The 14,435-nt window shown below is 37.2% G+C and overlaps 2 protein-coding genes across 2 annotated transcripts; one reads left to right on the forward strand and one right to left on the reverse strand.

Annotated features, from left to right (window-relative positions):
- Nucleotides 1–5,608: 5,608 nt before the first annotated feature.
- Nucleotides 5,609–6,559, forward strand: LOC113053696 (G-protein coupled receptor 183-like). The gene has a single exon (XM_026218954.1). It carries the CDS (start codon nucleotides 5,609–5,611, stop codon nucleotides 6,557–6,559), a length of 951 nt encoding a protein of 316 aa, XP_026074739.1.
- Nucleotides 6,560–7,743: 1,184 nt separating this feature from the next.
- LOC113053691 (zinc-binding protein A33-like) lies at nucleotides 7,744–14,194 on the reverse strand. Its single transcript, XM_026218923.1, has 6 exons — nucleotides 13,179–14,194; nucleotides 10,680–10,775; nucleotides 10,352–10,582; nucleotides 10,251–10,273; nucleotides 9,251–9,369; nucleotides 7,744–8,665 (listed from the first exon to the last, which is right to left on the reverse strand). The coding sequence occupies exons 1-6, from the start codon at nucleotides 13,575–13,577 to the stop codon at nucleotides 8,136–8,138; spliced, it is 1,398 nt and encodes a 465-aa protein (XP_026074708.1). The 5' UTR covers nucleotides 13,578–14,194; the 3' UTR covers nucleotides 7,744–8,135.
- Nucleotides 14,195–14,435: the final 241 nt, after the last annotated feature.

Here is a 14,435-nt window from a genome sequence, read left to right on the forward strand (position 1 = left end):
ACACATATACTGTACTATGTTTGATCTACGCATGTTGCGTTAATATTATTTCAATATCAAAGAATTTGTAGTTTTGTAGATGCCAGTGAACAATGTTTTATGGCATTGGAACATATTTCCCTCTTTCTGCTGCTTTTAATGTCCAAGCAGTAACAAGTGGATAGTTTAAGACAATGTTCTCATTGTGCTGTCAGCCAGTGTATGTTATAATTATGGTAATATGGAGGGGAGACTTGTAATTAAAAGAGCAAAACCTAGTCTGGTAATATGGAACATGGCAACAGTGGTAGGTTTCCTGATTGGCGTTTCTAAGGGTATTTAGTAAAGTTTTAGTATATGGCCCTAACACACAAATTTAAACAGAATCCACCCATTGAAAAGTTTTGCATGATTAGCATAACTTAAATGGTTTCGAGATTTTTAGGGAACAGCCCGTAGCACATTTTGCTTGATAATCAATTGTTTACTATCTGTAGTTTTTGTCAAAATAATGCACACTAATGTAATGTTTTGTAAGGTGCAAATTCCAAAAAACAAAAATGCTAATCAAAAAAGGAAAGAGCTCACAAGTTTACTAAATACTCCAAACAAATTTTTAATAACAAACCGTGTGGTTAACATTTTAACTTGCCTAAGTCTTAATATTAACCGCATGGTTTGTAATTACATTTTTAAGCATTTAGCAAGCTTGCAACCTTAATACTTTTTTAAAACAAATTTCCTGTACCTGATGATTGGTCCAAGAAAAGATCATACTTTCCAATTTGTATGTAGCAAAGTATTAATTTGGCTTTTAACTTATCCACCTTCATTATGAGATATGCTAGGATAGACTTTACCATTCCTCTGTGACCCTACAGCAGATAAAACAGTATGGAAGTTGGATAGATGGATGGATGGATGGATGAATAAAGCTGTATAAGACGAGATCTACCTTAATTTAACAGTATGGAAGGTGGATGGATGAATGAGGTAACCCAAGTACAGTGTCCATGAGCAATTCTTCTGGTTTATGTTCATTTATGCTGTTTGGAATGGAAATGTAGGCAGTTGTGGCCTAATGGTAAGAGAGTATTAATTGTAACCCAAAGGTCGCAGGCTCGATTCCCAATACCAGCATTAAATGTAAGGTAGATGGGGGAATGAATGAACAGCACTCTCTTTCACCCTCAATACCCACAGAAGAAGTGCCCCTGAGCAAGGCACTGAACCCCCAATTGCTTGCAGAGTGCCGCAGCAAAAATGGCTACCCACTGCTCCAGGTGTGTGTATGTTCACTGCTCACTGCTCCTAATGTGTGTGCACACTTGAATGGGTTAAACGCAGAGAATGGGTTACTATACTTGGTCTTCACATCTCTTCACGCTATAAAAGTTGTGCCTCATGGACATAAAATGGCATGAATGTATTCTGGTTACAGTATCCATGCTAATGCTCAATCCTGCTCTTGAAGATCTACCTTATTTAAACACACTTGAACTAGGCAATTAAGGTTATGGAGTTGGAGTAAATATTATATGCAGTTGTGTTAGAGTAGCAATAGTCTCCATAGGGAAGAAGATGTCTGGATTAGGATTGATCCCCAATGGGTATGAACAGTTGAGACTTGCCTGTTTGAAAATAACTTTTGTCACTTATTTCAAAATTAAAATAATAAGTGTTATTTCACAGCCTTGATAAATAATCATAAAATCAAGTTATCCAACTGGTCTGTATTCCATGAAACACTTCATCAAGAGATCATCAATCCTTAAAGTTATAAATGCATATAGTAACTCACAGCAGACATGTGAGTGCACATACTGACAGCAGAGTCATGCACCTGTGCTCTCTGTGTGCAGTGAATGAGGGCTAGAGACTGACATGAGGGCCTCTGGGCCGGTGGTACAAAACCAGGACCAGTCCCAAGACGCAAATCAGCCCCCAGACCGAGTTTTGGAGCATGTAAGTCGGAGTCAGGGGAGAGGTGTTGTGTGACGGGATGAATCTCAACCGATGCTGGTCTCATAGCTCACTTAACCCATTTATTCTCTCTGACTGACTTTATCAAGTCTGTTCATTGTCTGGTTTTAAAAAGACACACTTAAGCATAGTAATCTTTGTAATAATGCTGCACTGTACATTTGTAAGATGTATTCATTAAATACTGTGTGTATGTTAAATTAAATGTTTTGTCAATTTGGAATGAGCAATTGAATTACTTCAAGGAAAATGGATGGTTTATGATCCCAAAATGGACAGGTGGGATGATTGCAGAAAGTAAAAACTAAAAGAAATGTATTTTATCCCCACAAAAGCCCATCAAAAAGTTGGATTCGTATATGATTCGAACAATGCACATTCATCTTAAGCAGTAATTTCAAAATCAACACACACTGTGAGCTTTTATCAAGAAAACACCCACCAAAACAGCTTTGATCCTGCGAGGACAGAAGAATCTTGAAAACACAGTCTAATTCACCATCAGGGACTGAGTCCAGAAAGCATCTCAAAAAAAGACCCTGCCTCCTATCAACAATTGTAATTCCTCCTGGCCTCATGATGTTTATAAAGGCGACTCCACAATCTGACCCGCACCTTTACACCTAAAACATCTGTCTGGTAAGAAGCATGCTTTTCTTGTCTTTTATCTCTTTTCAGTGTTATACATGGCTTTATATAATGTCATTACGTGTACCACAGGCTTTTTACATTAAATGCATGGTTTTGGTAAAAATCATGATAATATTGCAGTTGTTTGGATTGAGCTTGGAGTATGTTTAACTATTCTGAATTTACTATCATTAATTATTCCTATTACAATGTAAAATGACAGTTTTGGTATCGGGAGCTGGTACATTTGGTACATTTTTAAGCTTTTAAATTTTTGTATGATATTACCGTTTTTTTTTTTTTTTTTTTTTTTGGGGCCTTTCGTAACTAGTATTAACAAAGTATGCTGATTATTCAAAAATGTTACTATCTAGACAATGACCAAAAAACTAAAAAAATATATAAAATTTTAAATACAACACCAGATACTTGCTCTTTTGAACATCAAATACGATCATTTATCATTACAAAATGTTAAGACATTTAAAAATATGGGTGTAAAATAAGAAGAGAACATCAACAATATGAGCTGATCGAAACAGTTTAGTGATTTTGAAATGTTGCACAATTGAGACATCACATTGAATGCAATGCTGGAAAATGATTCTAGTTTCCACAACTGATTAACATTCCTCTGTAATTATTCTTCACCATAGGTGAGAGAACAAGAGTCACTACTAATAATATAGTCTTCTTCACTGACTGAAACCATTAAACAAAGAAGTTCTCTTTGCATTCATACTGCTGGGCCTCGACAAATTACTCACAATATAGGGGCAACAGTGTCATAATATTAATATTGCAAACATTATTATAATTATAATCAATTGAGCCAGGCTCACACAGAATCAGTTTTTAACAGAGCATCTGCATAGTATAATGCTTTTGTTGAAAATTAGAGATTATGAAATCAATCGCCTGGTGAGAGTTTTTATAAATGGTTTCATTTATTATGAAACCTGACTAGCTTGACCTCTGTTGTACAGCACTATTAACGGACATTCATCGCCCTACACTTTTGTCTTCAGTAGAAGTGACAGAGGTGGTGGGAAAGAAAGAAGTGCTGGGAGCTAATCACCAAAAATGACCAGTAGCTCAATAAAAGGTGGCATTTCCTTAAAACTGCTGCACACTGCTTTTACCAACTGATGATGTTTTCTCCAACAGGGACAGAATATGTAGCCTGAAATCAGTCAAAAACACCACTTCTTTCATCTGTTCATTTGCTAAGCTGGTCCTGTTTTTGTCACAGCTGCAAAAGAGAAATGGTTGGGTTGTAGTCAGCTATTTTGGATATTTTCTTACCACACAGTGTTATGATTATGTCAGTGGAAAAATAAAGTTGTTTCAAATATAGCTTATGCAATTACATTTTAATGAAACAAAGACAAACTTTTTGTCTTTGAATCACACACAGTAAGACCAGGATTTTGCACTAAGGAAGTATACGGTCAATTCTGTGTTTCATGTTGACTTGTAATTGAGAATTACATTGATTTCGAGAAATGTTTCCCGACTGTGGTCCTTGAGTACCCCAACATTAGACATTTTGGATGTCTTCCATTTCTAACACCCATTTCAGAAGATGAGCAAGCTGAATAAAGGATGTTTGATTATGGTGACACTTAAAGTATGTAGTGTTGGAGGTACTTTGGGAGCAGGGTCGGGAACCACTCACAACAGACTTCTCAAGTAACATTGACTTATCAAATATTTGAACTTATCAAAATCAAATTTCCATTGTTCACATCTAGCTGCTTGATGTCCCCAGAGGCGAAGGAGAAAAACACAGTTGATTAACAGTGTCAATCCCTGGGAGCCTCCTTATTGTTTAGCAGAGGTGCCACTGGAGAGCGTTTTGCCTGAAGGCGAAGGGAGTAGGTCAGGGACATGCGCTGGGTCACAGGGGCCCCTCTGAGGCCCCAGTGGACAAGTGGTACAGAGAATGACATGACAAGAACACATTGAGCTCACTGTCCCTTTAGGTTTAACTGGGTGGTGCTTCCCATAAGCTCTTCTATAAAGGAGACAGATGAATCACAGAAGTCCCTCAGTCTTTCACATATAATGTTTTATAGTAATTAATAAATGTGCAAAACAACTGAAGTTTTCATATCCATTAAAGTTTTACTAAACTTTTTTTTTTTGTGACTTACTGTGCAAAATAAGTGGATTATAGGGACACACCAAATGTACAATGTTGAGGGTACTTCAGGGTTGGTGAAACACTGTGTTAATCATAAATTGAAATCATGCAATCATGCAACAAAATACATTTTCATGTTGTATAAATACTATTGTACTACAATGTACAAGTGCAGCTGCCTCACATACAGCCAAGCCAGCCCTTATATATCCACGCTGAGGAAACAGGGCGGGTCTCATGTCATTTTTGTATGGACCCCAATGGAATTCCCTCTTGACAGGTGTTTCTGCACAGATGTGTTTTTGTGTATTCTGTGTACCTGTGTTTGTGCAGTGGCGCCACTACTCTGGGGATATGCAACGGGATAACATGATAACATCCTCAAGGGGAGACACTGTTTGTCATAGCTGATGTATTGCCACAAAACTTGAGATGATTTACAAATTGCCCTTAAGACTGAATCCGGTCAAATTATCATTACTAAACAAAATTAATACCACTAAAAAAACTGTAGAATAAGGGGAGCCGAACTTTATTCTGGAGTGCTATACCTTCCTGCAGACTTAAGTTCCTGCCCTTCTGTAGCACATGTTAATTTTATTTTCAAGTAATCCTGAACACATAGATTTGCTTGTTTAGGTTTATTTGATTAGGGTTGGAGCCAAACATTGCAGGACAGAGACCCTCCAGAAGCAGGACTGGTCATCATGCAAGGATCTTTATAAAAATGAAAGATCTAAATCTGAAATGTATCTCAAAAACATTTATCAATAATGTCAACTGGCATTCAGAATATGTTCAGTTAACATAATCATTTGTCCTTTTCGCTTATTCCAGAATTTCATTTGTGGTTTCAGTTTCTCATTTTTCATGGAGAGTCAGCTACGCTACGACACAAGTTCCAGCTACATCCTCAGAAGCAGCCTGCCCTCCTCTAACCTGACGACCGATTCAGTCAACACGACACACACCGACAGTGTGTTTGAAGGGTGCGAACAAATGGTGAGTGGTATCATTTTTGACCTAGCCATACAATGCTTCAACGTGATCGTTGGAATACCTGCCAACATCCTGGTCCTCGCAAACCTAATAAAGACCCGAAATGAACCATTAACTTCTGATATCTTCCTGGGCTGCCTGGCGTTCATGGACGCCTACTTTGGATTCATGACAATCATATCATCCCTCAATCTCTTCCACTGGAGGAGCACCATGGCTTGGATGGCGTTGAAGTTCTCATACGGTGTGAAGGACACCAGTGGGCCGCTCTTCCTCTCCTGCGTCTGTCTGGATCGCTTTATAGCCGTACTCTTTCCCATCGCATTCGGACAGTTGAAGGCCATCAAATACAGGATCGGCCTGACCATCGTGGTTCTTCTGCTCACTTTTGCCTATGCTTCGGCCAAAACTGTTGGTGGGGTACCAAACTTTGAGAAGGTATTCACTGGAGAGGTCTTGTTTGCGTTCACCTGGATGGTGGTGTGTAACGTGGCCATCCTCTGGGCCCTGAAACGCTCACGAAGTTCTGGTAAAGATGAGATGAATCCTATGAAAAGAAAGGCCTTTAAGATGGTGCTGTCTATTTTGATCATAATCATAAGCAACTATCTCCCTCCAGTGGCTCTGTTCCCCTTTGAAGACCACTATCCCCATAAGGTCTTCACTTGCTATGTGCAGCCAGTATGTTTTGCCTTCGTAAACATCAGCAGCACGATCCAGCCTTTAACTTACTTATCCCGCTTAGAGAAAGTGCCATTCTTACCAGAATCTTGTTCAGAGAAGGTGAGCTGCAAGGAAAAAAAGAAGCCCTCAAATGAATGACATCAACAGCGTCTGAAATATGCTGTTAAAATGATTTAACATACTTCTGTAGTAGTAACTGAATTCCACTAGTTCACCAGTCTGCTACCTATAATCATGTATAATCATAGAAACAATCATAACATAAACTTGGATATGTGTAGAAATATATTGTACTGGAGGTTTAAGATTCTCTTTCAGTTACGTCTGATGAACTGTAACACTGAATTCGTTTTCTAAAAACAATGCTATATTTAATTATACCCAGTTTACAATTTTATAAGCATTAATTTATAACCATATTACAGCAGATCTGAATATTGCTTGCATTCTAGAATCACTATATTATTGTCTATAACTGTAAAGCTGATTTGAAACAATCTAAATAAACGTGACTGAAAAAAACCAAATAGACATACAAAGGTTTATTTGAAGGCTTGTGGCGCCACCATGTGTTAACAGAGCAAGTTTGAGCTGTTTGTATTTATCCTAACATTTGTTGAAGTTAAAATATGATCCCATAAGGCAATGTTGGTTCTGACTTACCACAAGTCTTATCACTTATCACTTATCATATAGGGTCAAGTACAGTTTACAGTTGGCCCAGGTTACAGGTGAGTTGAGAACTGGATAACATTAATAACTGCAACTATTTTAACAAATAGCTCTCAATGGTATTTAATAACTTTTTTAATAATACTCAAATGGACACTGCATGGCCACGACCTACCACGGTAATGGTGTAACCAAGAAAAAGGGTCATTAATTGATCAATGAACAAGTCTTTTTTTGAAAAGGACATCAGCTATAGGAAATATCAAAGAGGCATTGTTGGACATTATTAGAGTAGCAATTATAAAGACAAACATCTGAAAGTGTTCTTGATTGTATACTCTTGATTGTAATGATTCGTCTTCACAGGTTTAAAAAACCTCAGGCTCAAAAATAAAGAGAACATGTAGTGTCTAAACAAAGCTCTCTGTTTTGCAAACCAGACTCTCCTGTTCTGTCTTTGTAAAATATGTGTGTACACACCTTCTAGAGGTTTTTCCAGCTGCAGTTTTTACAATATCAGCTATCCTTTTCACCCGAAGGTTAGCCTTCAGGAACCCATACAAATATATTTCAGGATAACTTCAGAATGGGTATTACAGTATATGACGCATGAAAAATATATTATACACAATTTGTTACATTTTTGTTATTTTGATTTCATTTTTGAAAGCATATTGTAATGATGATAGTAGTTTGATAGGGATAGGAATGTTGTTATTTTTTTGTAAAATTGTACAATTTCTAGCAGGGATGTGGCGAGTTGGTTTATTCACATGAAAAAAATAACAAAGTTGTTGTAGCGTTTCACACTGCATGCATGTATACTTTAATGACAAATACCATTGAAACAGATTTAGAAACTGCAGTTGTTTGAATATAGTTTTATTAGCAGTGAGGATAAGCTTGCACAGGCACATTAGGCCTCGGGCTACTTTGCACAATACTGATTGAGTTGAACCTGTTTAAATCTGCATTTATTTAATACATGTGTTGTGTACTATTAAGAGCTTCTCTGTATTATATTAGATATTAGATTATACTTTCACGTAGACACCAACACTGGCTTGGAGAGGATCTGCAAAGGCTGCTTACTTTGCGTGTAGAAGTACGGCAGTAACTTCTCTGTAAAGACGTGTTTAAATGTATATATCATTTCTTGACGCAATGGGTTTGAAAAAATCACCTCCCCCCCGTCCCAGTTCAGCTGAACCGAGACCCTTTGCAGTTTCTCCTCCACTTTTAGAGCAGTTGGGGGGGATGACATCGCCCTGTATTGCCCATCCCGTAGGCAGATGGTCCAGAAGCCATTCTCTGGTCTGGCAGGAACTTCCTGATCTCGCTTCACACTGTCACTGGCCAAGCCCAGGATCCAGTCCTCATTGTCCCCAACCTGGATCTCCCAGCTGTGGCTTGCGGAGCTCAAGGCAGTGCAGCCCAGCACCTCTGCGCTGATGTGGAAGCGCTCAGGGTTACTCGGGAGGCCTTGGTTTGGGGTGCTATAGCGGAGACTGGTCAGGCTATCTGACAGCGTCAAGCAAGGGTGGGCTGTGTTTGGGTCCAGAATTACTGGACCTGACAAATGAAGACAGACGTTGAAAACATACTGTAAAATAGCTGTCAAAAACTACAAAAACAGCTACAAAAGTGGTCACTGGAGTGGTATCCTTTGAAATTGTACATCATTATTTATTCCTAAAGTGTGCATATTAGCACCTAAAGTGTACATAGTAATACCATTTAGAAGGGTACTGCCCCAGCTTTTTGGGAACAGTATAAAGTCACAAAAGTGAAGTTATCTTTCAAGTGTTGACATTATCAAAACAAGTATTTAGCTGTATTAAAACTTCATTTTTGTTTTCTTTTTGTCATTTACAGTTAACTAGTTTGGAATTCAATTACATTTTCTAAGTTTGTTATTTCAGTATTGTTTGGTCATCATTCAAACCATTGATCTCTCTCTCTCTCTCTCTCTCTCTCTCTCTCTTAGCAATTTTATTACAGTTTTAATAATAGCTGTTTATGAAAAATATTATGAAAAAAAAAACACTATACAGTTTGCAGTATTATCCCCATTAAATACATAGAACTATGCAGCAAAATAAATGAACCCTACATTAACCCTCTGAGATATTAAGGTTCATATTTAGACATACTTACTGTAAGGTGCAACTGCCTTCATCTTCTCCCAGACCTTATACTTTACATTCCCAAGATGCTTCGATTCATCCAACAAAGATGCAGACATGCCTTCTGGATCCTGCCATGTACTGCACATTCTGCAAACATTTTTATTTTATTTTATTTTAACATATGATTTATTTTTTAATATTCTAATCTAGGCTTAATTGTACGTGTTATCCCGTAAAATGTGAGCTGATGTTGATTCAGTCTTATAGGTAATAAAATGTGAAGTTCATCTTTTAGTTCAGGAATTCATTTTAATACACTGATTATAATAGCTGACATAAACATGCCACGGAGAATATATTTTTTTTTACTGTTTATGCTTAGGACAAAAAAAAAAACTTGTTGCAATTATCATCCCAAATTGATTTAAAGCTGCGGTAGGGAACTTTTGACGCTCTAGCGGTTAATAAACAGAACTGCTTGCGTCTTGCGGAAGAACATTGTAGCCGGAACTACTTCTCTCTGTTTATGTCTATGAAGAATCACAAAGGTAGGCTACTGCGCCGCGGTACCCCTGAAGTAATCTAAAATAGTCTGAATATAAACACTTATTATAGGTGCACCCAAGTGATTCAGGACAAGCTAAAAACACGGTTTAGAAAATGGATTCATGGTGTACTCGATTATTATATACATTTTTCTACAATTTTAACAAAAACAAAGTTACGGACCGCAGCTCTGATTGTTTTTTTCTTAACGGGAGCGATGGAGTTTCTGCAAATGGCAATAGGAGCACTGGGAGGAGCCAGAGGAGCTTGATTTTTTCACAGATTAGCTGTTTTATATTCTACTGTCAGGACATAATGACAGATTTAACAAATATGTAAAAAATATATTTTTACAAAAGTTACCTACTGCAGATTTAATGTGTGACACTGACACTGAGAACCATTTTAGGTTGCGACCCATCAGTCAGAGATTAGATCAGCAAAACAAAAAGTAATGCGAAAAAAGTCATAGATATTCTTACCTGTCAATGATAGCTTTGAAGTTCTGTAAAAGATTAACACAAATGAATGTCTCAGTGAATGAATGAGAACATGCTATTCCAACAGATGTTGATATTCTCACCTGCAGCAATGTTAAATCTTCAGCATTTATGGTTTGCTCCATTGTCCTGATTATGTCTGTAAGAGACGAAATCCTCTGTGCATCGTCATCATCTCTGTTTCTCACAGCAGCAACCCTGTGCTCTTCCTCTTCTTTCAGTGCTGATAACCTCTGCTCTTCCTCCTCATAAAGAAACTGATGGAGCTTGAGAAACTCATCCTTCATTTGTCTCTCAACCCGATTGGCCTGATTCTAAGATAAAAAACAAATAATAATAATTACCATTGATTGAAATCTATTGACTGAGCTTTTAAGAAAAGCAACATATCTGATTAAATATAATATTAACCTTAATGTGCTCCAAAGTAATAGCTGAAGATTGTCTTGCTTTATCGAATACCTCCAGCTTACATTGCAGTATCTTCATGGCAGCATACATTTTATCCTGCAAATGAAATAATGTTTTTAAAAGAAAAACCAAGGATATATTTTAATGTAATAAAAATCTTGAAATTTTGATTTGGGTATCAAATTGGCAGCAGCATCAGAAGTGTCTATCAAACAATCACTCAATTAAATTAAATGAATAATAAAAGAGAAACCGGGGTTATTATAGTTAACTAATGCTAAAACTAAAAACATAAAAAAATAAAAATTAAATAGAAATAAAATACATTTTGGCTGAAAATGCAGCCTGAAATGAAGAGGTGTTTTATTCAGCTGCAACATCCAAGTGAATGATATAACACCAACATGTAAAAAAAAAACGGAATCACTGAGTTGGATAAAGGATCACCCCCCTCCTACAAATGAACTCAATCAGGTGTATCACCTTCTCAGTGGCACACGAACACATTTGATTTCAGCTGTGGTCATTTTGTTCAGCTCAGCATGAGAAGAACTTTCCTGGAGCATTTCAGAATCCATGACAGAGAGTGGTCATTGTCTGCATGTGACAACGATATCACAAATTCTCCACAAATGTGGCTCATATGGGAAGTTTGCAAGAAAAAAAGCCAATCCCCAAGAAAGGCCACATGCAGTCACAAATGAGCTTTGCAAGAACACACCTTGAAGAGTCTGAGGCAAATGAGACTAAATTATTTGGCCTCAACCGATACGTCTGGCAGAAATCCATTGGCTCAGCATCCAGAAAACTTCCTCCAGTAAAGCATGGAGATGGTAATATCTTATTATGGGCTGTTTCTCTGCAGCAGAGACTGGAGTACTTGTCAGGATGGAAGGAAAACTGTTGAGGAAAATCTGCTGCCGTCTGCCAGAAAGTTGTCAGTGGGAAGAAGGTTTATATACCAACATGACAATGACCCAAATCACACAGTGTTGACCACACAGTGTCCTGCATGGCCTGTCAGAGCCCAGACTTAAACACCACTGAATATCTGCAGAATTTGAAGACTGCTGTCCACAAACGACCATCATCAAATTGAACTGAACTTGAGCAGTTCTGCAGAACTTCTAGAGAGATACCCCAACAGACTAATGTAATTAAAGCAAAGGGAGGTCTGTCTTCATTTCAAGCTGTAAAGCAACAAAATGTAATTAAATGTGATTCTTTTCTTTACCTATGTGTGTGTGTGTGTGTGTGTGTGTGTGTGTGTGCCTACTTAACCATATTTTGGTGACAAATATGTACCCAAAAGTGAGCAAAACCTAACAAAATCGCCAAAAAACCTCAATTCAGGGATGAGCTTGTTTGTACAAAAATGTATAAAAATAAAACATAGTTTTTTTAAATGGAAGAAAATGTAGAAAGTTTTCTGTAAGTGTTAGTGGTAGGGGTGGGTTTAGTTTAAAAAGTGTATAACTTTCTGTATATAAAAAATATAGAAGTCTATGTAATGTCCCCATTTATATAACTAATTAAATGTGTGTGTGTGTGTATGTGTGTAGTTTTAGTACTCATGGTTTATATATATATATATATATAGAGAGAGAGAGAGAGAGAGAGAGAGAGAGAGAATAATAAAAATTTTAATAAAATAAAAATTTTCTCTAAGTGGATGTCTTTTGTATATGATTTAAATAAATTTGTTTATTGTTCATGTTTAGTGAGCTATGTTGACCCACAAAGACTGTATGAACAATTATATGTTTAACTTTGTTCCTAAAGCTAAGAATAAAAATTTAATTGAAAAAAGTAATTAAAAAATAGCTTAAATTTAAATGACAAATAATAATCAAAAAATAAACTTATCCAAAAATTATACATATAAACTATAACAGTATCTCAGTGATAATAAAATAACACTTGAACTTAAAAACTTAATTAATAGCATAGTTTTTATGGGTTGAGCGCATTTACCGCAAATTGTCCATGTAGTCCTCAGCATTAATTTTCACCTAAATTTGATTGGTTGCACATCTTTTTATGTTAAATACAAAATATCTGACCAGTGTTTTGTCTTCCCTTTTAAATGGTATGCTATCCGAACAATGCGTGATAAGCTTTGTATTTGCATTGAGCATTGTTTTATTCAGAACAGACCTACAGCTGAGAACAACCACTGCAGAAGAACTATGAAGCCTTGGCGTTTACCATTACCCTGATCCAACTCTACAAAGATACTCTGAAAGATTTATGTCACATTTTGGAAAGAGTTGATCACATTTTCCCAGAATACAATCGAGGCATATGCCACAATGAATGCTGAAGGTGTTGTTTGAAAGTCTGCCATGGTCTTTTTGGCCGAACACACTGAGATAATGTCAAAGTGAACTTGATAAACAGCATTCTTGTGTTCTGCCGCTGTAAACCAGTAACAGCAGCATTGAGCACGACACAATGTAACACAGTTTGTCGAAACAATGTGGCACTGTCAAACTCTACCTTACAGTCCAGAGCCGCCTCTTCCGTGGGAGAGCAGTCGTGACCTTTGTGCATTTTTGAGGCTTGGCACACCACGCAGATGGGCTCCTGATCCACCAAACAGAAGAGTTTGAGCTTTTCCCCATGTCTCCAGCACAGGATGTTCGTTCCAGATGCACTGTCCTGGCCTCTGCCCAGCAGGAACGCTTCACACAGGTTTTTGAGGGCCCGGTTTGAAGGGGGGCTTTTCTTGGAGGCCCTTCTTCTGCAGACGGGGCAGCTACGAAAGACCGCGCTCTCCCAGAAGTGCACCAGACAGCTCCTGCAGAAACTGTGGCTGCACGGCAAAAGCACCGGATCCTGGAAGATCTCGCAGCACACGGGACAGGAGAGGTCCTCTTCGGGAAGGTTTGCAGACATGTCCTCCAGCAGGTACTGGGGTTTTAACAGGAGGGATTGTAGTCTGTTGTTGAGTTTACAGGTGTTCCCACTCCGCTGGTTTCATGGAGCTCAGTCTGTCTTGACATGCATCAGTAGAGAAGGAGGGGTCTAAGCACACTGAACTAGTAAAACTAGAAGTCAAGAGTTTTTAATGATGTCGAGAGCCGATGGTAGTTGAGCCACATCTTTCAGCATGTTCCCGCAGTCTGATTTGAATAGTAGGTGTGGTTTCTTCCCATACATCACATTAAATACATTATTAATAGATACTGTGTATAAATGTATTCATGCATTGTGACATATGCACATGCAAATATAAATGCTGAAATGCATAACAATCAATCTAATTGTTTACATTGTAATTGTGTAATTTTCACATAGCATGGTCATTTTGGTGTTGTACTGTTTAATTTTTACTGAATAAATTTTAACAAGAATTAATCTAATGCAGTACAAATTATTGTAATGACCGCTAAATAAAATGCCTTGAGACTGGGCTTAAATGTCACGAAAAAGGCACCGTGCCAAAAAGATAACACCCTATTGATTGATTGTAAATTATAGGAACACATTTTACAGTGTAATACTGTTTCAACTTCAAAATTTCAGATTTAATTCAATGTTTGTTTTCTTGTTTTTTTTTTTTTTTTTTTTTTGTATTATATGCTAATAGTATTATAGATGGATAGATAGATAGATAGATAGATAGATAGATAGATAGATAGATAGATAGATAGATAGATAGATAGATAGATAGATAGATAGATAGATAGATTAGTTAATGTATTAACTAACATGAATAAACAATGAGCAATGCATTTATTACATTATTTATTT

The sequence above is a fragment of the Carassius auratus genome, chromosome 3 (genome assembly GCF_003368295.1).
Source record: "Carassius auratus strain Wakin chromosome 3, ASM336829v1, whole genome shotgun sequence".
NCBI lineage: Eukaryota > Metazoa > Chordata > Actinopteri > Cypriniformes > Cyprinidae > Carassius > Carassius auratus.

Coding starts and splice junctions, on each gene's coding strand:
- LOC113053696 (XM_026218954.1), top strand. CDS start 5,609: ATGGAGAGTCAGCTACGCTACGACACAAGTTCCAGCTACATCCTCAGA.
- LOC113053691 (XM_026218923.1), bottom strand. CDS start 13,577: ATGTCTGCAAACCTTCCCGAAGAGGACCTCTCCTGTCCCGTGTGCTGC. Junction 10,583..10,679: donor TTACTTTGGAGCACATTAAG/GTTAATATTATA, acceptor TTTTTATCTTAG/AATCAGGCCAATCGGGTTGA. Junction 9,370..10,250: donor TTCAAAGCTATCATTGACAG/GTAAGAATATCT, acceptor AAATGTTTGCAG/AATGTGCAGTACATGGCAGG.